Genomic DNA, 25,197 nt, shown 5'->3' with positions numbered 1-25,197 from the left:
CTTAAATAGTAGGGATGAGCAAATAGTATTCGTCAAATACCTCGCTCCCATAGGAATGTGTGTAAGCGGCCGAACACCAAGGGGTTAAGCACCTTGAATATTTGATGCGCTTAACCCCTTGTTGTTCAGCTGCTTACACGCATTCCTATGGGAGTGAGGTATTCAATCCAATGCTATTCGCTCAACACTAATAATTAGATATTGTATATTTCAGTCTGATATAACAACTGTAAGCACTGTGATACCTTATTATCGATACATCTCACACTTTTCCTTGACTGTCAAAAAAGGTGCTATTGAAGAGGATTTTTCACATTGTGTCTACTTATATATTAGTAATAGGGAAGATAGCATGAATGTTTTTCTAATGACGTGTTATTGTAGTATTTGTGAGATTGTGACATCTTAATTGTCATTTCAGATTTCTTTAATGTGAACTATTTGGTCAGTTTGTATTTAATGGAGAATTTATTCCCCTGTCTTCCTGCAATATGGTGTTCTGTCATGCAGTCGTGTTGTACTGTAACTATAATTTCTGGAAGTGTAGCAAAGGTTCTAAGTTTCCTGTTCTAAGATTAAATTACTTTACATTCTATGTAATGTTTTTTTTTTGTAACTGTTTTATGAAAAAAACATATAAATAGGAGATCTTTTACCACCTCCACCAATTCCAATACTTTGAATCCTTCAATAGGTGACACACCACGGAGACTGGTGTAGTTGGAATTTTTTCTGTAGCCCAAATGTTCCTGAACATTCATTTCAGTTGGTTTCAGTACACAATATGCAAATTAGGCTCTCTAATGTCAGGTGGTTGGTCCTAAGCTAAAGCAGACAGACAGGAACCGCCCACTTGACAGTAGCATGTTGGGTGCTGAAACTAATGGCACTGATTGGTCATAAGTAGTGGGGCTAGAAAAAGTACAACTTCATTAAAATCAGTGAAGTAGTAGCTATTAACCCTTTTCTCACAATAGTACGGTGCATGTTGGCTCTTTAAACATGGTGGATGAGTGGTTGTTATAGCCCTGGGCCTTCACCAGTGGCATATGCAGCAGTCCACTATCTAGACAGCGGTGAGCCTATTGAAGGCTTTGAGGCTTGTCATCACAGTGGCTCTATAACAGGTTGCACTCACCATTAGGTTACAGTACAAGCATATGTATTTTACAATATATTGCAAGAATTAGCATTGCATTGTATTAGTGATCAGACCCCCTAAATAAATTAAACAAACCAAGTATAATGCATACACATTAAATATCCCTGCATCTGAAAATGCCAGAAATATAAACTTATAAAAATATTTTGACTATACAGTATAGTGAACACAGTAGCCTCCCCAAAAAATTTTTTTTCATAAAAATTGTTCAAAACATCAAACATTCCCCAAAATTGTATCAGTAAAAAGTGCTTCTGGCGTTGCAAAAAAAAAAAAAAAGCCTTATGCAGCTCTTAGGGCTAGTTCACACGTGAACTGCCCGCGCGGGTTTTGACACAGAGAGAGACGCGTCGAGCCGCGTCTCTCTCTTGTCAAAACCCGCCCGCCGCGACCATCGCTGTCGCGGCTTAACCCTCTGCTGTCGGCTCAAATGAATGAGCCGACATAGGAGGGAGCTGCCGGGGGCGGAAGCCGCGCGGCTGAGCCTGCGCGGCTTCCGCCTGAAGAAAGGACATGTCCTTTCTTTTCTCCGCTAGCAGCAGCTCGCCGCTAGCGGAGAACAGAAGCCCGGCGGTCTCCATAGACCACCATTATAAGGGGAGGTTTTGGACGCGAAATCCGCTGTCAAAAACCTCCCCTTATACTCACGTGTGAACTAGCCCTTATATACAGAAATATAAAAAAAAATTACACCTGTTAGAATATAACATAGCAATTCAAATAAATTATTTTTTTTTGTACAAAATTTGGGAATTATTTAATAAGATACTTAAAATGTAACAGAAACAATGTATAATTGATATTGCTGTAATGATAATGGCACACAGAATACAAGTAACATATAATTTTGGTTGCATAGTCAACGCCATAAAACAAATTCCATAAGAAATTCCACCCCATTTTGAATTTGTATCCAGCTTTACAGTACATTATTCAGAATATTAAATGGTATAATTACCAAGTACAATCTGTGCCACAAAAATTAAGCTCTCATATGGCTTTTGGAGGGTGGGGACTGAAAATTGAAAAATAAGTTAAAGAAGCCAAACAAATCCGTCACATCTGCGTTCGGTATTTCGTTTGGGAAATCCTCATGGGGACCCCCTGAACGGAATACCGAACGCAACTGCAAGCTGTGTGCTAGTGAAAGCACACGGACCCAATAGATTATAATGGGGTCCGTGTGCTTGCCACGTGCTGCCCGCACAAATCATGCGGACAGGAAACTAGATTGTAAACTACTTTCCTGTCCGCATGATCCCTGCATTATAGTCTATGGGGATCCGTGTGCTTTCACTGGCACACCGCTTGCAGTTGTGTTCAGTATTCCGTTCGGGGGGTCCTCCTGCGGACTCCCCCGGATGGAATACAAACGCAGATGTGAACGAGGCCTTAGTCGAGGTTTTGACAGGTCCTTTTAAAGTAATTTAAAAAAAATATTGATGTCAGCACAGTTGCTCAGTTCTTAGCCCTGTAGCCTTGTAGAGCTGATTGTTTAAATCCAACCGAGCACAACATTTGCGTGGAGTTTATATATAGAATATGTGGAAGCTTTATAAGTAAGTAAAAGCTAATTAATAAATAAATCAATTAAAGTATAGAAAGACATGAACACAGACCTTTACAGTCGCTGAGAAAAAAACTGCCATAAAGTGCACTAAACTGGATTCTGTTAGACTTGATATGAACGGCTATGGATTAAAAATAATGGGGTAACTTGAATCAGCTTTGTCTATCAACCTGCAGTAGACATGTATGCAATGCCATGTATATGATGCTATATGTTTTGATAGTATGTACAAGCTATTAGTATCTATATCTTTCTTTATAATCTTTTTACAGTCTTTGCTTTGATAAAGAATTGCCAGTGTGTTTTACAGGTGTGCTGCTGGAGGTCCTGCAGAATGAAGACGCACAAGCTAATAGTGAGGCTTTCTTGTATTGCTTGGGGACTATCAAATTCCTGTCTGGGAATACAGTGCTGCTCAATGAATTATTGAAAAAACAAGCAGTGGAAATACTGCTAGAGTTAATGAAGCAGATTATCCAATTCAACCCTGTTCCAGAAAAACTTTCTTCGAATATGAGCCATCTTCTAGTTCAGGTCTGTTCTTTCACAACCAATAAAAACGTTTTATACATTTTTCTGCCCTGAAGAGCCTCACCCTTGGTTACATGGCTGTCTGAGGTTGGTGAGTGTGTATATCTGTTATTGTAAGAAGGAATGAGTACAACAAATGTGCAGGGTAAAAGCATGAAATGTTAAAACTCAGCAGACTCCATTTTAAGTCAGTGGTATCTGTTGAGTAAAGGTGGTGTCTACCATGAGATAAAGTCAACACTAGGTCATGGTTTGGGTTTATAACATAGACAACAGAGACCATGATGCAGATGTGAAAAGTGCTTGTTTTATATGTATGATAATTGTATCAATGTATACATCCAAACAATTCTTATATTACTTATGAGTAAGACTAGATTCACACTGTCACTTTTCAGGCTGTTGTTCTGATCTGTCATAGGATCAGAGCAATGGACTGAAATTATGACAACACAAATGTATGGTTGAGTTCCCATATAGGTGCGTGCAACACACAGATTGCGCTGGCTGTATGGTGAATGAGCAAATGTCCAGTACATCTGATCCTGGTATATTGACTCTACGACCTGGATATCTAGACTACAGTGATTTCACAAATTCCCTCTTGATAATGATGAGCTCCTTTAGAAAGTTGTTTTGTGTAAGCTATAATGTTCCATCATGGGGGCAGAAAAACAATTCAAGCTGTGATAGATACTTCACATGACAGAAACCAACGGTGACCTAAGGGGTCTACCTATTATGGAGTATATAAAGATTGATCATTTTGCCACATGAAATAGGGCTCTTGCAATATTTTTTCATAAAATGTGCTGAAATATGCAAAGAACCTAGTATCAGAAAAGCACATACATATAGTCATCATTCACTGAATTTAATTGATTGGCATGTCTTACAGGAGGCCCACTGAGATGTTGATGCTCAAGGGCCCACCAAAACCTGGAGCAGACCTTGTTTCTTACTTGCATACAGTTTCATGGTAAAATTCTGTCTACCTACAGACTCCACTACGGACGGTTCATTGCATACAGTTTTATATAGATTTGTTATTAGTTGTATCAACCCATTTGATGTAGGGTTCCCCATGGTGGTGGTCGCAGGTGGAAATTATTTTAGTATTTCAATTGATTAGTGGCTGATGGCTATGTCTCTTATTTGGTTAGGCCGCTGGCCCCCTCTACTACAACATGAAAAAATAAATAATCCCACTATAGCTGAAAGCTAAAACTACACCCAACCAAGACAATAATTATTACTGCTCAGAAGTATGGGGATGTGCATCTATAGTGGAAATGCTGCAGGTTTTCCATCCAGTTGTGTGGGCAGGAAATCAACAAAATGGATATGATCATAAAAAATATTATCCACACATTGGACAGAATGTCCATGTATAATTTGACATGCAGTGTGGATTTTACTTTGACATCATGCATGTCAGTTCTTTTTGTGGATTTTCACAATAGATTTTACCATTTGAGATGCATAGGGTAAATTTGCAGCAAATCCAAATGTATCATCCTATAGCAAATTGAAAATAGCTTTTTTTCCTCCCGCATGGACTTATCTAATGCAAATGTATCACCTATACACTGCAAAATGTATAACGTTTGTACAAACAGGGTTCTGCGCATAGAAATTAAAATTTGAATTTGCCTTTCATTATGCTGACCTGCATCAAGCACACATTTACAGCATGAAAATTGCACAAATTACAGTAAAAACTAATGTTCCTGTTTAAAAATAAAAATATATATTTTTTTGTCTTTTAGATCACCGCAACCCTAAGGAATCTTGCTGATCTTTCCCAGTCACGTCCAAAGTTTCTGGCAACTAATGCTTTGATGGATTTGTGTATGCTTTTGGAACGTTACATACATGATAAAGATATATGCACCAATGTCTCACGAATACTAAGGTATTTGTCATTATTTTTCATAATTCTGATATACATTATCTAAGGCCCCATGCACTTGACCTTAGTTGTTTTCCATATATTGTCTATAATCACAGATCCATAATTGTGGATAGCATATGGCCCATTCATTTCTTTAACCCATACACATGTCCATAGTTTTTACTGATCAATATCGGTTACGCTGGGTTCACACTAGCGCCCGGACTCCGTTCTGAGCTTTCCTTCCTCATGCAGAAGACGGAAAGCTGTCAGACCGGGTCCAGCCATGAGCGCCGATGAGCGTTTTATGTTCTCCGCCGGGAAACCGTTTTTTTTAAAACCGGACACAGAGTACTGCATGTCTGACTCTGTGTCCGGTTTAAAAAAAACGGTTTCGCGGCGGAGAGCATAAAACGCAGGTTTCCGTCTCCTGCTCTGTTTTGTGCAGGAAACGGAAACCTGTATGAATGGAGACCGGGCTTAGATGTGAACGAGCCCTTAGAGACCATCTACAGGTTCTATTGCTATTTGTTTATGCAGCACAGCATTATTAAGGTCTGTTAGTGCTTTTATTGGGTTAATAAGTGCAACCAAATACCTTTGAGGGTTCGTTCACAGTTGCGCTCAGTGTTCAATGTGTGTATTCTTCACTTGAATGGGTTTGTAAAGATGACCGCCAGTGTCCACTTGCGGCCTGTCCGCGGAGAAACCAGTTTTTTTAGCCGGACACAATGTCGGACATACAGGACTTTGTGTCCAGCTAAAAAAAAAAAACATTTTCCCCGCGGACAGGCAGCAGGTGGACACTGGCGGTCACCTTTACAAACCATTCAATTGAAGGGATTTTAAAGTTGACCGCTGGGTTTCCATCCTCAGCCCCAGCAAAACTGGACAGGGAATGCACACAATGGGCGCAAGTGTGAACCGCTCCTTAGCAGTGTTTTGAGTGATTTGTTTACATTCCTAACTTCCTGTGGTTTCTTTCCTACAAGTTCTATGATGCCTCACTTCTCCCTCTCTCACTCACTGACCCCCTCTCTTTCTCACACACTCCCCCTACCAGTTTCCTGGAGGAGACTACCCATGCGCATAATGATTATGCAAGCCGGCATCTCCCCAGCCTTCCATCTCACAGTGGCATAGCAAGTAGCAGTTCATGGAGCCGAGCATGACGTCACTTCCGGAAGTGACGTCATGGCTCCACTCCGGTCCAGAAAGGAGGGGAAGAATGGTAAATTATAGTGGGCGGCTTCACAGCACTATTACAAGTATGTGGGGGGGCTGCACACGGAAGAAGAGAGGCAGGGATAACTTGTCTGCCCGTGTCTACAGGAAAAGCGAAGTACAAAGGGGCTAACGGGTGAGGGCTTTTTACTGATGTAACAGATCAGGGTATGAATTATACCAATGACCCGTTACGTCAAGGGAAAGGTTAAAAATGTAATATATGTAGGTCACATGACTGTCTAAATATCCAATATGTTTATTAAATATATATATTAGAAAGTTAGAGGGTGAGCATGGGGGGGACTTAGTTTAAAAATATTGATTTATACTGGACAACCCCTTTAAACAATTGCAGTTTTCTTTAAAAAAAAAAAAAAAAAATCCATTTTTTTTTATTCCTTGCTCCATACTTTCTTCTATCAAAAACCAAATATGGCTCTGAAAGGAGGAGGGCAGCAAGAATGACTCATCAATTTCTTTTATATTCTAAAAAATACTTAGCAATATTACTTTAAATTTATCTTGCTATATAAATCTGAACACATTATCTCAAATGCAAATTATTCTTATAGCGCTGTGTTGATATTGTATAACAGATTTGAAATACACTTATGTTTTTTTCTTATTTTTATTTTTTTTCTAAGTAAATTCTCTCTCTACCATGATTGCTGCATGGCATTGGCAGATTGCTCCAACTCTTACGCTATATATTTGTCTGTGCTAAACAAGCATCCAAATAAACAGGTTGGTAATTTGTTTTTCATTCTAATAGATAATAGGGCTCATTTATTACGCTATTTGATCTTTTATTTTTTATGTAAATTATTACTTTTTATGGTCTTTTTTTTCTGCATCTGTGCCTTTTTGCCAGATGTTATGCTGCCCTCGCCACTTTTGCTTTTTGTTGAGGAGTGGCCTAAATGGAGATCTTTTTCACACTGTATTCTTGATATGCACCTTTTCACAAAGGGGCAAAAAAAGTTGCAAATGCTCTCCAGTACATGGGCAGTGTTCCTGACATTTTCACAAAAAAATCAAATATAGTGCTGCTGGATTCACATCAAGGACCTTCCTCCATGTCACATGAACTGTATTTGCCAGTAGAAACTTGGTCTCACTGACATATACCATTATTACATGATTGCAGCACTCTTTGTTGTTCTGTTATCAGAGAATTGTATCTGTTACTGTTACTTTGATTAATGTGGGTAGTATGCATAATAACCGGGTATTATACATAATAATCAATAAAGGTGGTTAATGCAATTAATATTTTATATTTTAAAGAATTAATCACATTATCATGTTATTATGAATAATATCCAGCACCCTCCGGTTAATCTGATAAATAGAGGGAAAATGCCATAAGTGCTATGCAGTGCCAGGCAAAAACAGATAAGGCTAATGTCTGAATCGAAGTTTCCAAGACTCAAGATTGGAGATACTGTAAAAATACGGGTTCCTGATGTTGACAAGGGTAGAAGTGACTCCAGAAACATTCTTAGGGTCATTCTGCAGGTGGATGTCGATGGCAAGATGTATTAGATTGGCACTAAGAAAGGACAATTGGCTCAAAAGTATTCTAGGAATCAGTTTGCCATTTGTAAGGAGAATTTCATGTCACAAGAGGAAGTTCCAGATGTAATTGTGACTCTTCGTGTGCCAGGAAATCTTCAATCACAGGTGGTCAAGGTTTGAAAAGATGTAATTGCAGGGGAAAATGTCCGTCAGGAAAATGTAGCTGCAAGAAGCTGCCTGGGTTACTGTGTAATTCCACATGCCATGACAGTTTGACATATTGTAACAAGTAGAGATGAGCGAACAGTGTTCTATTGAACACATGTTCGATCGGATATCAGGCTGTTCGATGTGTTCGATTCGAATCGAACATCACGTGGCAAACTCCAAAAAAATTCGATTCCCCTCCCACCTTCCCTGGCGCTTTTTTTGCACCAATAACAGCGCAGGGGAGGTGGGACAGGAACTACGACAACGGGGGCATCGAAAAAAAATCGGAAAAAGTCATTGGCTGCCGAAATCAGGTGACCTCCATTTTAGACGAATAGTGGATTTCAAATCCGGGTCATATGAGAATGTGAACTTTATGACTATGAGACAGGGATAGCTGTACAGGCAGGGATAGCTAGGGATAACCTTTATTTAGGTAGGAATGTTATTAAAAATAACTTTTTGGGGCTCTATCGGGTGTGTAATTGTGTTTTTTGTGAGATAAACTTTTTCCCATAGGAATGCATTGGACAGCGCTGATTGGCCAGAGTACGGAATTCGACCAATCAGCGCTGGCTCTGCTGGAGGAGACGGAGTCTAAGATCGCTCCACACCAGTCTCCATTCTGGTCCGACCTTAGACTCCGTTCTAGTGCACCCTCGGCTCTGCTACATCCGATGTGATGTGGTGTAGTTGAGCAGAACTGGCTCAACACTGCTGAGTCTCTGCATACCCATAGGAATGCATTGGCCAGCATTCGGCCAATCAGCGCTGGCTCTGCCGGAGGAGGCGGAGTCTAAGGTCGGACCTGAATGGAGACTGGTGTGGAGTGATCTTAGACTCCGCCTCCTCCAGCAGAGCCAGCACTGATTGGTCGAATTCCATACTCTGGCCAATCAGCGCCGTCCAATGCATTCCTATGGGAAAAAGTTAGCTTGCGAAAATCGCAAGCTGACAGGGATTTCCATGAAATAAAGTGACTTTTATGCCCCCAGACATGCTTCCCCTGCTGTCCCAGTGTCATTTCAGGGTGTTGGCATCATTTCTTGGGGTGTCATAGTGGACTTGGTGACCCTCCTGAGACGGATTTGGGTTTCCCCCTTAACGAGTATATGTTCCCCATAGACTATAATGGGGTTCGAAACCCATTCGAACACTCGAACAGTGAGCGGCTGTTCGAATCGGATTTCGAACCTCGAACATTTTAGTGTTCGCTCATCTCTAGTAACAAGTAGAAGGTTCTTTGTTTACAAATGGTGAGACTAAAACAGTTTTTCCTTGAATAAAACATTTTTGTTTCACAAGCCCTGATGACAATTTCATACTTCCTAAATATTGTAATTTATCACTTCAGCCAAAAGGATTTGGTTTGTATGTAAAATAACCGGTTAAAATAATAAATTGAATACATATCATTACATTAACCACCTTTATTGGTTATTATGTATAATACCTGGTTATTATGCACACTAACACATTAAAGGCGGGTTCCTATCTGTGCCCGGTTTCAGCTTTGTGGGTTTCTGTCTTCTGCCGACAGGAAACAGAAATCCGGCGGTCAGTTTTTTTTAACCAGACACAAAGTCCTGCATGTCCAACTTTGTGTCTGGTTAAAAAAAAAAACGGTTTCGCCAGGGAGACCAGAAGACACTCACGGGCGGACACTTTGCAAACCCATTCAAGTGAATGGTCTGATCCCCACGCAGTCCCACCAGATATGAAGAAGGAAGGCCCCTTTCTGCACCACAGCGTCAACACTGATCAGACACATAGGCATCTGAAGGTGATCTGGACAATGATACCACTGGGTCAGGATTTTAAAATTCTTTTCTTGATCATTAAATGACAAAGGCAAACAAGAAAATTCTAGACCAGTCAGTACAGGCAGATCAAAGTCCACAGGTCACAGTATATAAGGGGGCTCTCGACGTCGCATCACTCAGGAAGACATTGTAAATGAAGGAAACTACACGCGTAGGAATGCCAGACTGAAGCAATCCCTTTTCCAGTGCTGTTGGATAAGAGGATGAGACCGGCAGTGAAGAGAACTTATGGATGAAACAAAGCAGCTACTGATGTTCCATCCAGGACATGGTGAAGCCCTGGACTGGAAACACGCAGCTGGTCTAAGGAGGGGAGGGAGCACGAACCTAAGACACTACACAGTCTTACATCGTCTTGATCAGACCGACACAGGAAACGCCGAGAGTAGCAGTCAGGTGGGAACATAGGGTTGTGAAACAATGGGCTCAAGTGGCTGGGGACCCTCGCTATTGCACTTTACTATACTGTATAATGCTACATGGGAAGGTGCAGTGGACCAGTTCCAAGTGCCAACCAATGAAAATTGTTCTTTCATTTTCAAAAGGGTCCTGGACAAGTGACAGCTTACAGCTTGATTGTTGCTATGGGCAACTGCCTCCCTTTATTTTTCTACCACTCTAAATAATAAATTTACCACTACTCTAAATGATAAATTATCCCATATTGCTTGATTTGCCTTTTGGGCATAAGGTCGCATTCAAAGAACAAGTTTTACCCCTCGACTCCATGTCCTTGTGATTTACTGGCCCAAACAGTATGCCGGGGGAAGGACTCCTAGCATATAATAGTTATCTATGCTGCTAGGAGTCCTTGCCTCTCAGCTACATAGTGTTCCATACTGAATATTGTACGGGATAGTATATAGCTGCGAGTCAGGGAGTCCTAGCAGCATAGATAACTATAATGCCTGGAGTCCCCCTCTACCGACATATTGTTCAATCTTGTGAATCCGCCAGGTGAACCTCTGTCATGTAAATGTGGGGTAATTCTTCAAGATAGGCGGCAGCTGTCAGATGATCTTCCTGACTTTGGTGGGATCTTTTAGACCCGCAATTAAAGGGGTTGTCCCGTCACAAGGATCCTATCTATAATGCTTGTAAATGTGAATGTAAGACTTTTCCTAAATACAATGCTTCAGCAGAACTCCTTTGTTTGTTCACTATATTACTTTATTAATTTTTTTGTGGCCACAGCCCTGACCTAGCTGCTCCTGAGTCAAGTGATGTATCAGCCTACTCTCAGGGGGAGGGAGGAGGGGCTAAGTGCACGGGAGCGAGCCTGGAGGGGGGGGGTAGTTTACCCTTTGGGGGAAGGGGCCGCCAATACACTGTTAGACACCGGCACAGGTGAAGCCAGCAACATCTCTATGCTTCTGCTTCTATGCTCCGCCGGAGGAGCGGAATAACAGCATCGCTTCTGCTTGCTTCACGCAGGGCAGAAGCATAGAGATGTTACTGGCTTCACTTGTGCCGGCGTCTAACACTCCCCAGCATCCGCTGTAATAGAGAGGCGGATGCTGGGGACTACGCCGGGTGAAGCCAGCAACATCGCTATGCTTCTGCCCTGCATGAAGCAAGCAGCGGCAGAAGCGATGCTGCTATTCCGCTCCGCTCCGGGGTCATATATGCAAAGCCAAGCGGCGAGATGCCGCCGGCCCTGCGTGCGCACTCATACACCAGTCTAGCCTTCACAATGCAGACCCGGCACCCTGTCGGGTCTGTATTTGCATTGTGAAGGCTAGACGGTCTATGAGCGCGCACGCAGGGCCGGCGGCATCTCGCCACTTGGCTTTGCATATGTGACCCCACCCACCAATGACGAGACAAAGCCGGAAGACAGAAGATTTCTCAGAAACGAAGACGGGTAAGTATGCGACGTGGGACAACCCCTTTAATATTCAGGCAACATCGGGTATTTTCTCTAGCATTTGCTTAGTACTATATAAGTTGCAAAAAGTGCTTGTTGTTTCTTTTGCTGTCCTAAATGTGCTATAGCTGTGTCAATAATTTGTGTCAGCAATCTGCTTTGTTTCTGAGAGAATTTCACTTCCTCCACATAAGCAAAACAAGCAGTCACTAGATTTACATAGATACCAATGTTAACCATATCTGAAACATAGCAAAATAGGTTCATGATGGGAAATATGAGCTTTTACATGGTTTAGTTTGCTTTAGGCTGGGACCCCATGTGGCGTAAATGTTGCGGTTCGAGCATAGTGGAAACACCGCGGCAAAAACTACGCATTTTACAGTCACTAGCGAATCCCATCCACACATTGTGGAAATCGCAGCATGTCAATTATACCTATGGAAACACAATGGTGGTTTCCCTTTAGGTATAATAGAAGTAGAAGCTAAAAAGGAAAATGCGTTGCCACCATTGTTTTTCCCGCAGTGATTTTTTGTTGCGGCCTGCTATGTGGGGTCTTAGCCTTAAATTGATTTTTATTTTGTGAATCAAATACTCTAACACGTAAATGAGGGCATTGCTTATGTAGCATTTGCCTACAGTTTTAATTGGGAGAGTATATTAAGAGCTCTTCAATAGTTTACGGTTGTAATACATCAAAACGTTTGTCACTCAACAACAAATTGTGACATTTTGTATTTTCTCTCTACTTTTTAAAACCAATGAAAAAATGGGCAATGTATAGCAAGAGAGGTAGGGGCCTCCCTCAATTTAACAAATGTAATATATTTCAAGCCATACTTTGACACGAATCTATGCCTATAAGTGGTAGCTGCATTCTTCATTCACACTCTGCTCTATGTTTCCTCTCTCCTCTGGGCCTGCTGTGATGTCAGTACTTGGAGCCCGCAGTGGAGAACAAGGTAGGGGCAGTGTGGTGAGTCGTGAATGCAGCTCATGACTCTCTCCTGGGTGCCACTAACTGCAATAAGCTTCTCCATCAGTACTGATAGACGTGTTCCTTGCGCTTCTAAAGTAATCATTGCACCCACAGTAATTCACAGGCATCCATCCTGGGCAGGGGGGACCTGCATGCGGTGCAGCATGTAATATACATCAGTAGTGCTTAGCGATGGCGCATACTACAGGTAGAGAATTACTGGTATAAAACATCAGTCATAATAAATTCCCCTAGTTATGCACAAACCACTGTCATGACTTTATTTTATACAGGCCTATAATATGGCTTCCATTTTTGTAAGATAGTTGATAAAGCTAGATAAGAATGCAAGTCCATTTAGTCCAACCTACAAATTTACTAAATTAATCCAGAGGAAGGCAAAAAAAAAAAACCCCAAAAGAAATCAATGGAGCAAATGCCAGGTGCCCCATCAGAGGACTTCTACTCCAATAATTCTAGTTCTAATACGTTTTAGTACTCTAAGGCCGGGGCCCTATGTAGTGTAAATGAATCCCATCCACACATTGCAAAAGAATACGCGGAACGAACACGCTGCAAATTCCAAAACCATTGCCGCCACCATTTTTCCTACAGAGTTTTTTTGCTGCGGCTTGCTATGTGGGGCCTTAGCCGGAACAAAGCCATCCAGGGCTCCTTTTAACTTGTACAATTTATCAGCTACTCAAGATGCTGAGTGTGAGTTCCGTAATCTTACTTCTCTTACTGTAAGGAAGCCTATGACTATGGTAAAACCTTTTATCCTTAAGATATAGAGGATGCCCTCTGTCACTGCTATAGGCCTAAGTAAAGAGATAATTGGAAAATCTCTCTACTGTCCACTCATATAGATGTACATTGTAGTACTTGAGGGCGTCTTCACAATATAACCATATGCCTCTAATTTCATATGGAGTCATGGAGTGTTTTTTGTGTTTTTTTATGATCAACTAAGTAGGAATACAGCAGAAAAATACACGTAACACTGTATCTCATGCCTAAAAGCATTTAATCTATGGGAGCATTGCACTGTACGTGCAATAGCTATATAGCACCACTTGGGGCTCCTGTTTCCAACAAGAGAAAGATTTAGCAGTGGAGGCATTGCAGTTGTATTCCCAGAGGCGTGACATCATGTAGGCTGTCATACCTTAGCACATGTTCCATATAGCTTGTTATTCTAAGAATTGTATGGACACCGTGATGTTATTCCTTATACTTACAATGTACCTTTATATTAAATACAGACTCTTTATAGTACATCAGAAAATCTGTTTACAGCTCCACTAAAGTCTTCACTTGGTTAGTTACTAATTCCCACTAGGATTCCACACCCAGCCACTGAGCGTCCCAACAACAACAGCATTAAGGAAAGCATGGAAAAAAATGTGTCTGCCAGTATTTAATACAAGCAAGATGAAATATTCCTCCGGGAAAGGCCATTTTTCTTTAGCACAGTAGACAGACACAAACATTTCCTAGAAATCTGAGCTTAGCTGGCAGTGTGGATTACTATTCAGGCAGCGCTAGCCTGGTTTATTGCCATACCATTGAAGGTCAGACTGGCCAGTAGTCTATTAATCCACTTTGTCCGAGCAAGTTTTAACTTCTCCTACCAAGATTCCTGCATCTGTAATGATCGTAATAAACATTTTTACGCCATTTCTCCTGCAAAAAAGCCTTGAATCATGTATGTCAGTGGTGGTGAGATACACAGGCAGCTGTTGACATTTAGGCAGGCAGTGGGTGTTCATGAATTTCACTTCTACATTTGGAGGTTTTTTTTCTTTCTTAATCATGCATGGTATAGCAGACAGAAACATTATACATAACAGCAGGGGCACAAACAGCTGAATAGTGAGCAATGCACCGCTCTCTTCTATGCGTTACGCTTTCATTCTTTACAACAACAAAAACTTTTTACTTTTTTGTTAACATTTCTCAACAGAAACAAAATGAAATTTTGATATTTATGTAGAGAATATTTATTTCTATTTCTGCTCAAAGCTAAGTTCAAAGTTCTGATGGTTTTGAGATTGCATTATAAATACAGTGGCAACATAGGAATGGTGTGATATCGCAGAACAGGTAGAATCGTGGTGTCAAAGATAATTGCAGTGGACCACGGTGATATCATATGACATGAATGAGACAATATGGTAATACAATAATAATGCACACAGTTATAATACAGAATTATTTAACACAGCAATGTAAGGTATACTGTGATATCATAATACAGTAATAAATAACACAATGGTGTCACAACACAGGGACAATAGAAATGGTCGATGTATAGAATTCTTGATGGAATATACCGTGTATCAAGTTGGCTTACAACTAAACTCTGTACTGGACTCTTCAGGAGACATATGGTCACAGGAAGTTAAAAACAAGTGCATTGGCTTGCCAGTTGGTGGCATTTCCATCTGCTGGGACCCTACTGATCATAAGAATAGATGTGTTTAGCACTCTGGTTTAAATAGAGTGAGGGGGAGCAAATGTGCGCTGCCTCTTTAGTTTTTTTTTTGTTTTTTTTTCAAAGGGACCACTGGAGATGACTGAAGTACAGTGTTTTACTATCTCCAGTGGTCACAATACAATGAATGGAGCATTGGTGTACATTTCCAACCAGCTGCTTTATCCAGACTGTGGTTCAAGACACAGAAGTATGGACCCCCATGTATGCACATGCTTATGTAGAGAAAATACACAAATTAAGATCTAAACTGCTAATGCACATATTAGACATTCATATGTTATTTAGGCTATTGAGGTCAATTGAAATTCCTATTCCTCTAGGACATAAACATCACTTGACATAAATGAAGTATATGTCCCCTGACTGATGTTATCGTTGTGTGAGGGGGCTGCTGCAGATGATCACAGGCCTAGCAGTGACCTCTTCGCAAATCGCACGTTACTGCAAAGTGAAAAGATCACCACTGAGGAATATGATTGGTTGCAGCAGTCACCTGGCTCAAACAGCCCAGGATCTGTATGCAGATGAACGGAGCTGCCAGTGCTAGAAACGGAGGCCTGAGGACAGGTGAGTACTGGTTTGTTATGTTTAAGGTTCCCTCAAAAGCAGTATTAAATAATGTGATTCTGGAAAAGAAAAATTAGTTGGACATCCCTTTTATGGTTAGGAACACATTCTGCACTTGTTCATTGAGGGGGATATGATCTTCACTTCATCCAGCTATAGAGCTATAATATCAAAGTGTTAAATAAAATGTAATATAATAAAATAATGGCAAACAGCAACTGATGAAGATTTATTACAAAAAGATGGCAGCCTACAAAAACATGAGTATTAAAACTCTTAAAATTATCTAAAGGGATTCTATCAATAGAAACCTTTTTTACTAGGGGCGGAACACCCAGTGCTGCTTGAAAGCTCTCCAGTGACGTCCTTTGTCTTCTTCACCGCCTCCGCCTTCTTTTCTCGCACTCCTCTTCTCTGGGTCCAAAAGTGCCGACTGCGCATGCCCGTCGGCCATTTTCTTGTGGCCGAACGGGAGAGGCGGAGAAGACGGAGGTCATAGCTGGAGAGTTTTCAAGCAGCACTAGGGACGCATTGCTGAGAGAAAACTCATTTACATAATGGTAAGAGAAGAATAGCCTTTCTTAAGGCTATTCCTATGTTTATTTATTGTAAAAAGGCTTTCTAATGATAGAATCCCTTTAGTGGGTTAAAATACTTGGAAGGCTTCTTCTGACATTTCACTCTTTCGTGCAACTTTTTCTTGGAAACATTGACACTTGTGGTCGATAGAATATGTTACTTATTTATGGTTTACAGTAGGAATCCAAGAATACAGTGCATTTGCATTTTCTTACTGGAGTAGTGTATAAACAAAGTACACAGTTGCATCACTTAGTCTTTGTACTTAGTCTTGTTTCTTACACATATTGTGACCTGATTTGCTTTTAGTACTAAATAAAATACAGCAAAATGTAGCATTACATGTCAGTCACTTAAACCAATAGCCGTCCATGCATTGGTCTTCCAGAGCAGTACCGTATTTTTTGGACTATAAGACGCACCTAGGGTTTTTTTGGGAGGAAAATAGGGGAAAAAAAATTTGAAGCAAAAAATGGTAAAATATTTAATATATGGGAGTTGTAGTTTTGCAACAGCTGCAAGGCCACATTGACAGGTGACCCTGCAGCTGTACGGGGATGCATAGAGTGTTTTTTTTGCGGGGCCAGAAGTACTTTTTAGTTATACCATTTTGGGGAATATCTATTGCTTAGATCACCTTGTATTGAAAAAAAACCCCGGTGGTTTATGATATATGATTTTCTACTTTTATATATATATTCTAGGGACAGGAGGTGATTTAGAACTTTTATTTATTTCATATTTTAATTATATATTTTTTAAGCTTTTTTTTTTTTTTTTTTTTTTTACTATTTTATTCTCCCCCGGGGACTTGAACCTGCGGTCACTTGATTGCAAGTCCCATAGACGGCAATACAACTGTATTGCCGTCTATGGGACATTCTGTCTATTAGTATTACGGCTGGTCAAAGACCCAGCCGCAATACTAATACAGCAGTGACAGGCCTGGGAGCCTCATTAGACTCCCTGCTGTCACCAGAACAGGTCGGCTCTTGCGATATCGCCGCGCAGGAGCCGGCCTGCAACTTCACAGGTATGGGGCCGGTGGGGACCGGCCCCGGGGGAGAAGGGGCCACCGATACTGACCCGGCATCCGCTGTACTAGAGAGGCGGATGCCAGCAAGGCATAGACGCCGGCACAGGGATAGACATCGCTGCGCTCCTCTGTCCTGCATGAAGCCAGCGGCGGGGGGACGGAGGAGCAGAATAGCATCCCCCCTGGCGTTGCTGGCTTCATGCAGGGCAGAGGAGCGCAGCGATGTCTCAGGCCCCGGCACCTGCATCTATCCCTTGCCGGCATCCGCCTCTCTATTACAGCGGATGCCGCTGTAATGGCGCGGAGGCGCCACATTCGGACTATAAGACGCACCCTTCTTTCCCCCCCAAATTTTGGGGAAAAAAAGTGCGTCTTATAGTCCGAAAAATACGGTAGTTGATCCAATAAAGCGGTTCTCTGCTCTGGCACATGGACAGGGATTCCAATTGGATGTGAACAGGAATTTGTCTGTTTAGTGACTGCAGAGATTCTATTCAATACAACTGAAGAGTTTTTATCAGCTTATGCAGTTTTCGGTATTATAGATGTCATTTTCTGAAAGTATTACATTTATAGCCCTCTTGTCTATGACTTGTACATCTTACATGTCTAAGCTGACTCCTTGAATCTTATTGTAATTGTTTGTCTTTATTTTTGTCCTTGTTAGGGGATTGTGCAGTTATAGAAAAGTGTTTTATTTTCCTGTGCCCCTGGCCAATGTCAGCTTATGCTTCTTATATTATAGTATATTATATTATTCATATACTTGAATAGCATTCAACTGCAATACCAGGCTCAGGCACATGATGTTCTAAAATGGAACTGTTTTTAGGAAAAATTTGGACAGCCCTTTACCCCTGGCCAGTGTCAGCTAATGCATATTATATTATATTATATTATATTATATTATATTATATTATATTATTCATATACTTGAATAGCATTGAGCTGGAATACCAGACACAGGCCATGATGACCTAATGTGTTTTTTGGAAAAATATGGACAACCCTCTAATGTTAGTGGTTTAATCCTATGCATATATTTTGATTTTATTGTTTGTATTAAAAGGTTTTCAGGGCATTTTATATTTGTTCTTGTGTATCTGACACTACGCACTCCCGACTGTCATTTATTCTCATTTGCTGCCCCTGAGCCTTGGAACTAGACAGTGGAAAGAGCCAGAAGATTCAAGTGAATGTGAGCTGAGCTGTACCTACGTTACCTACTTCCAGCTCCATTCAGAGTATAATTTTAGTACCAAGCAGTAGCTGAGAATAGTTTACCACTGGAAGTGATGGGTGTTGAATGCTCCCGATCAGATATTGATGGCTATTATTGTAACTAGTCAATGACATATTTGTAAATCTGAATTCTCTCTAGGATCTTCTTGTGCGCATAGTTTTCACACTTGGGAACCTAACAGCTAAGAGTGATATGGCTCGTAAACAATTTTATGAACTGGAAGGAAGCATTAAGACTCTTCTACATTTATTGCACACTTACTGTGACCTTGATAAAAAGACACAAAGTTCTATGTCTTCTGCAAAAGAAAAACCTAAGGGCGAAAAACAGCCCAATGAAGTAGAAGATATCTTAATAAAAATAGTAAGTCTTCTGGCTAACCTGTCCGTCCATCCAAAAGTTGGCGAACACTTGGCAGCTGACCAGAGTTGTGTGTTATGTTTAATGCAGATTCTAGGTAAGTGCTATTTTCTGTTTAATGCAAATAAACAAAACTGTGGAATAGATGTTTCTTATTTTTGCTCATGTTTTCATATTTCACCTTCTAAAATAGACGTCCTGTGTGGGAATGTTGAATAGATATAGTTATTGCCTCTGTTTATATCAGCTCTGTGATTTCTTTTTATAATGGGACATCGCATGCAGTGTCAGATCTGAGTGTCCAGTGCAAATGTGAATGCAGCCCAACATGGTTTGCATGGCCACTAAAAGGAATACTAAACCCAGAAATGACAGATAAAAGAACATAAAATTTTTTTTTTTTGAGGAGTCTTCAGTGGTTGATCCCTTTTTTAATGGCTAACTAAAAATGATGACCTATTGCGAGCTTTCGGGACTATTAAAAAGGTCCCTTCATCAGGCTTGTATGCATGAGCATTATAGGTACCTGCAGTGTTTGGCCATCTGCAGCACTTTCTGCATGAACTTGACACAAACAGTGTGCAGACAACAAAGGTGTTCTTTTTCTGCTGATCTGCTCAGTCTTCAGACAAAGAAATACTCAGAGGCTTAACAATCCTTGTGTCCTACTGCAGGTAGGGCACAGCAGGGAGACTCCTGTTGCTGCCGCTTGCATTGCAGCTTGTCACATGACTGTGAAGAGTAGGGGAGCCATGGCGGAACTCCTGGGACACACAGAAGATTTATTTATGTATTTCTCAGTTATAAGTAATAGTAGACAAAACAGAATCAAGGAAAAGGAGAAGATTAATTGATGAAGAGTTGTCAGATTTTATTATATTTCTGTGCGTTTAGTAGGCAGCATGTTATAGAATCTAAGAAGTTGAGCAGATTGATATATCATTTCATCAAAGACTAATCAAAATAATGAACAACTACAATTCCTGACATTTCTGGCCTCAGAAGTTCAGTGGGCAGTTACATGAATCTTCTTGATCCTTTTTATGCAACAATATCTGTATCCCAGTATTGAAGCCTAATGAAATATCACATAATATTCTTTTCACCTATATCATAGATATTACAGAATATAATTCTGTGGTAGTTTCTCTGAAATGTGTTAAATTCTCCATTTTTTTTACACCCCCCTCCTTTTTTTTTGACTTTGCAATTTTGGAATTATTTAATAATTTGCAGTGGTTTTAATGTACCTTTGATACAGAATACAAGACCATTGAGCAATGTGATGAACTAGTGATCAATACCCTGGCAGCATTCAGCAATCTATCTTACTATCATGGTGACAGCTCTGTAATTACCAAAAGAAGAATGGAGCTTTCTAATTGTAAGTTTGTTTCTGTATTTTTTTCAATCTTGGGCTTGTTTTTTGTGGGATGAGCTGTATTTTTATTTCCTTTATTTTGGAATACTTAAAATTTGTTGATTTAACTTTTCTTACTGTTTTAATGGGGATTTATCTTTAAGAAAACGGTAATTACAGCGATTGTTTATTCGATTCTAAAATTCATGTCTTTCAGTATACAACATAACATGTTACCTTTATACTTTGGGTTGGTACAATTAAGACAATCTCAGATATGTATTTTTTATGTAGCTGTTTAACATTTTACAAATTTTGCATAATAAACTTGCTCTAGCACCACTTTTTTAAAAAGTAACTCTTTATAGATCAGTGCTTGGTGTTCGATAAATCTAATGGCATGATCTGGGCATACAGTTTAAGCTGGAATATCGCATTCAAAAGTAGACCCAATCCACCATCTCGAGGTTATTGACCCTTATCAGTTCTAAGCGGGGTGCAGGCTGGTTAGATGACAGATCAAAGGTGTGGGTGGGAAATGGAGGACTTATTTACATATTATTTTCCCAGAATTATTAGCAGGGTGCCTTAACTTTTAACTTGCCTTTCCTAAACATCATCCCAGTGCTATCCTTGTTGCGCCAGTTATTCCCTATCCCATTGCACAATCATTTAATATAGTCACATTATTGTGCAGTTCAGTAGTACAGTAGTGGTGTTTCTGAAACACTTGAATGCAGGGATTCTCAAATTCTGGCATCACCAGGTAATCCATGGCCTCACCCATGGTGGACGCTGAGGTCAGAATATTCAGATTAACTAAATGTACCTGCTAAGTACCATACAACATTAAAGCAAGCACAACATCAATGAACTATATTGCTAAAAACGTGTAATGCAATTTTTACAAGTTCTCCAATGCCACCAAACACATATGATAATGCAATACAAAATACAGTACAGTTACAAATATAGGCCTACTTGCTACATTTTAGAAACTGTCTCCATGGAGAAAAATTTAATCCATCAAAATTTTTCTAATGCCCCACTCCTCAGTTTACAAGCCACATCCCTATCTACAGGTCAAAGACATCTGGACAATACTGTGCAGTATGCTGCAAAAATACTTACGCAAGTGGCTCCTCACAATATAATGCTTCCATTAGGGCCTCCTCAAAATACAATCATAATACTGTAATACTGTATGTATAATATAGTATATACAGTACTATACATACAGTATACACTATACATGCTTGTTTCTTCCTACTCCATCCTAAAACGTGCAAAAGAGGAGACTGTATTGCTGCCTGACAGGGGGTGGCAGTGACATCTCAGTAAAGCACTTGGTCGCTGCACCATGCCGATGCTTTGTGTCAGCTAACACAGGGATCAAGTAGTGATGTATTTCACCGCAGATCTGTGGTTCACCAAACTGTGATCCAGAATTCCAGAAGCACTGGACTAAAGGACAGACAATTCTTGTGCATTCATAATTGGAGAAGTAGTTCTTATAACACTTTGCAGGACACAAACATTATCCAAAATTTCCATGACTGTTTTTCTCCTGATTGTCATATGCTTTATTGTTTTATCATATGCTTTAGCATAATCCTTGTTGAGATAAGAACATATATTCAAACACCTCTATGTTTTTAACAGTGCTATTGCCATTAATGCTGTCTAACAACATGGAAGGAATACTTGAAGCTACTCGAGTATATGGCAATCTGTCTCAATACCAGGACGTGCAGGATTTCATTTTGGAACAAAATGGTGAGCAGCAGTGTTATGTCTACATAATTATTACTGTATATGATCCTTCTTTTAGAGAAAATGTCATCTATACACAGAGAATTTAAGAGTTACACTAGCTATTCAAGTGAGCTTTACTTGTAACAGAAAGTATCTCCTACATACAACACCCAGTGGATATGATATGGCAGCGCACAAAGTTCAGAACAGTATGGACTATACAGCCTCCTGCACATGACTTTTTGTGTGCAAGAGGTTTTAGGGTATGTTCACACAGTGGAAAAAGTGGCAGAAACCTTTTCCGCCTTGTGAACTTTCCGCGCAGCTAGCGACGACGGGATGCTGATACAGCATCGGCCTTCTGTTGCAGCATCCTGCTCCTGTTTAGGCCTGAATGAATGGGCATAAACAGAAGTGAGTATGAAGCCACGGATGCCAGAATCCGCCACAAGATAGGTAATGTCTAGAGATGAGCGAACACTAAAATGTTCGAGGTTCGAAATTCGATTCGAACAGCCGCTCACTGTTCGAGTGTTCGAATGGGTTTCGAACCCCATTATAGTCTATGGGGAACATAAACTCGTTAAGGGGGAAACCCAAATTCGTGTCTGGAGGGTCACCAAGTCCACTATGACACCCCAGGAAATGATACCAACACCCTGGAATGACACTGGGACAGCAGGGGAAGCATGTCTGGGGGCATAAAAGTCACTTTATTTCATGGAAATCCCTGTCAGTTTGCGATTTTCGCAAGCTAACTTTTCCCCATAGAAATGCATTGGCCAGTGCTGATTGGCCAGAGTACGGAACTCGACCAATCAGCGCTGGCTCTGCTGGAGGAGGCGGAGTCTAAGATAGCTCCACACCAGTCTCCATTCAGGTCCGACCTTAGACTCCGCCTCCTCCGGCAGAGCCAGCGCTGATTGGCCGAAGGCTGGCCAATGCATTCCTATGCGAATGCAGACTTAGCAGTGCTGAGTCAGTTTTGCTCAACTACACATCTGATGCACACTCGGCACTGCTACATCAGATGTAGCAATCTGATGTAGCAGAGCCGAGGGTGCACTAGAACCCCTGTGCAAACTCAGTTCACGCTAATAGAATGCATTGGCCAGCGCTGATTGGCCAATGCATTCTATTAGCCCGATGAAGTAGAGCTGAATGTGTGTGCTAAGCACACACATTCAGCACTGCTTCATCAAGCCAATACAATGCATTAGCCAGTGCTGATTGGCCAGAGTACGGAATTCGGCCAATCAGCGCTGGCTCTGCTGGAGGAGGCGGAGTCTAAGATCGCTCCACACCAGTCTCCATTCAGGTCCGACCTTAGACTCCGCCTCCTCCGGCAGAGCCAGCGCTGATTGGCCGAAGGCTGGCCAATGCATTCCTATGCGAATGCAGACTTAGCAGTGCTGAGTCAGTTTTGCTCAACTACACATCTGATGCACACTCGGCACTGCTACATCAGATGTAGCAATCTGATGTAGCAGAGCCGAGGGTGCACTAGAACCCCTGTGCAAACTCAGTTCACGCTAATAGAATGCATTGGCCAGCGCTGATTGGCCAATGCATTCTATTAGCCCGATGAAGTAGAGCTGAATGTGTGTGCTAAGCACACACATTCAGCACTGCTTCATCAAGCCAATACAATGCATTAGCCAGTGCTGATTGGCCAGAGTACGGAACTCGACCAATCAGCGCTGGCTCTGCTGGAGGAGGCGGAGTCTAAGATAGCTCCACACCAGTCTCCATTCAGGTCCGACCTTAGACTCCGCCTCCTCCGGCAGAGCCAGCGCTGATTGGCCGAAGGCTGGCCAATGCATTCCTATGCGAATGCAGACTTAGCAGTGCTGAGTCAGTTTTGCTCAACTACACATCTGATGCACACTCGGCACTGCTACATCAGATGTAGCAATCTGATGTAGCAGAGCCGAGGGTGCACTAGAACCCCTGTGCAAACTCAGTTCACGCTAATAGAATGCATTGGCCAGCGCTGATTGGCCAATGCATTCTATTAGCCCGATGAAGTAGAGCTGAATGTGTGTGCTAAGCACACACATTCAGCACTGCTTCATCAAGCCAATACAATGCATTAGCCAGTGCTGATTGGCCAGAGTACGGAATTCGGCCAATCAGCGCTGGCCAATGCATTCTATTAGCCCGATGAAGTAGAGCTGAATGTGTGTGCTAAGCACACACATTCAGCACTGCTTCATCAAGCCAATACAATGCATTAGCCAGTGCTGATTGGCCAGAGTACGGAATTCGGCCAATCAGCGCTGGCCAATGCATTCTATTAGCCCGATGAAGTAGAGCTGAATGTGTGTGCTAAGCACACACATTCAGCACTGCTTCATCAAGCCAATACAATGCATTAGCCAGTGCTGATTGGCCAGAGTACGGAATTCGGCCAATCAGCGCTGGCTCTGCTGGAGGAGGCGGAGTCTAAGATCGCTCCACACCAGTCTCCATTCAGGTCCGACCTTAGACTCCGCCTCCTCCGGCAGAGCCAGCGCTGATTGGCCGAAGGCTGGCCAATGCATTCCTATGCGAATGCAGACTTAGCAGTGCTGAGTCAGTTTTGCTCAACTACACATCTGATGCACACTCGGCACTGCTACATCAGATGTAGCAATCTGATGTAGCAGAGCCGAGGGTGCACTAGAACCCCTGTGCAAACTCAGTTCACGCTAATAGAATGCATTGGCCAGCGCTGATTGGCCAATGCATTCTATTAGCCCGATGAAGTAGAGCTGAATGTGTGTGCTAAGCACACACATTCAGCACTGCTTCATCAAGCCAATACAATGCATTAGCCAGTGCTGATTGGCCAGAGTACGGAATTCGGCCAATCAGCGCTGGCTCTGCTGGAGGAGGCGGAGTCTAAGGTCGGACCTGAATGGAGACTGGTGTGGAGCGATCTTAGACTCCGCCTCCTCCAGCAGAGCCAGCGCTGATTGGCCGAATTCCGTACTCTGGCCAATCAGCACTGGCTAATGCATTGTATTGGCGT

At 41.5% G+C, this 25,197-nt stretch overlaps 1 protein-coding gene across 1 annotated transcript in view; it reads left to right on the top strand.

The window, feature by feature from the left end:
* The window catches only part of ARMC2 (armadillo repeat containing 2), a 133,533-nt gene that overhangs the window by 102,952 nt on the left and 5,384 nt on the right, over positions 1-25,197 (top strand). Inside the window, exons 10-15 of the mRNA XM_075268135.1 lie at positions 3,043-3,266; positions 5,033-5,178; positions 7,029-7,128; positions 18,848-19,166; positions 20,331-20,453; positions 22,092-22,205. Of these exons, the coding sequence (XP_075124236.1) occupies positions 3,043-3,266; positions 5,033-5,178; positions 7,029-7,128; positions 18,848-19,166; positions 20,331-20,453; positions 22,092-22,205 (1,026 nt within the window). The remainder of the gene's footprint in view (positions 1-3,042; positions 3,267-5,032; positions 5,179-7,028; positions 7,129-18,847; positions 19,167-20,330; positions 20,454-22,091; positions 22,206-25,197) is intronic.

The sequence above is a fragment of the Leptodactylus fuscus genome, chromosome 3 (assembly GCF_031893055.1).
Source record: "Leptodactylus fuscus isolate aLepFus1 chromosome 3, aLepFus1.hap2, whole genome shotgun sequence".
Taxonomy (NCBI): domain Eukaryota; kingdom Metazoa; phylum Chordata; class Amphibia; order Anura; family Leptodactylidae; genus Leptodactylus; species Leptodactylus fuscus.
This window is presented reverse-complemented; position numbering and strand designations above follow the sequence as displayed.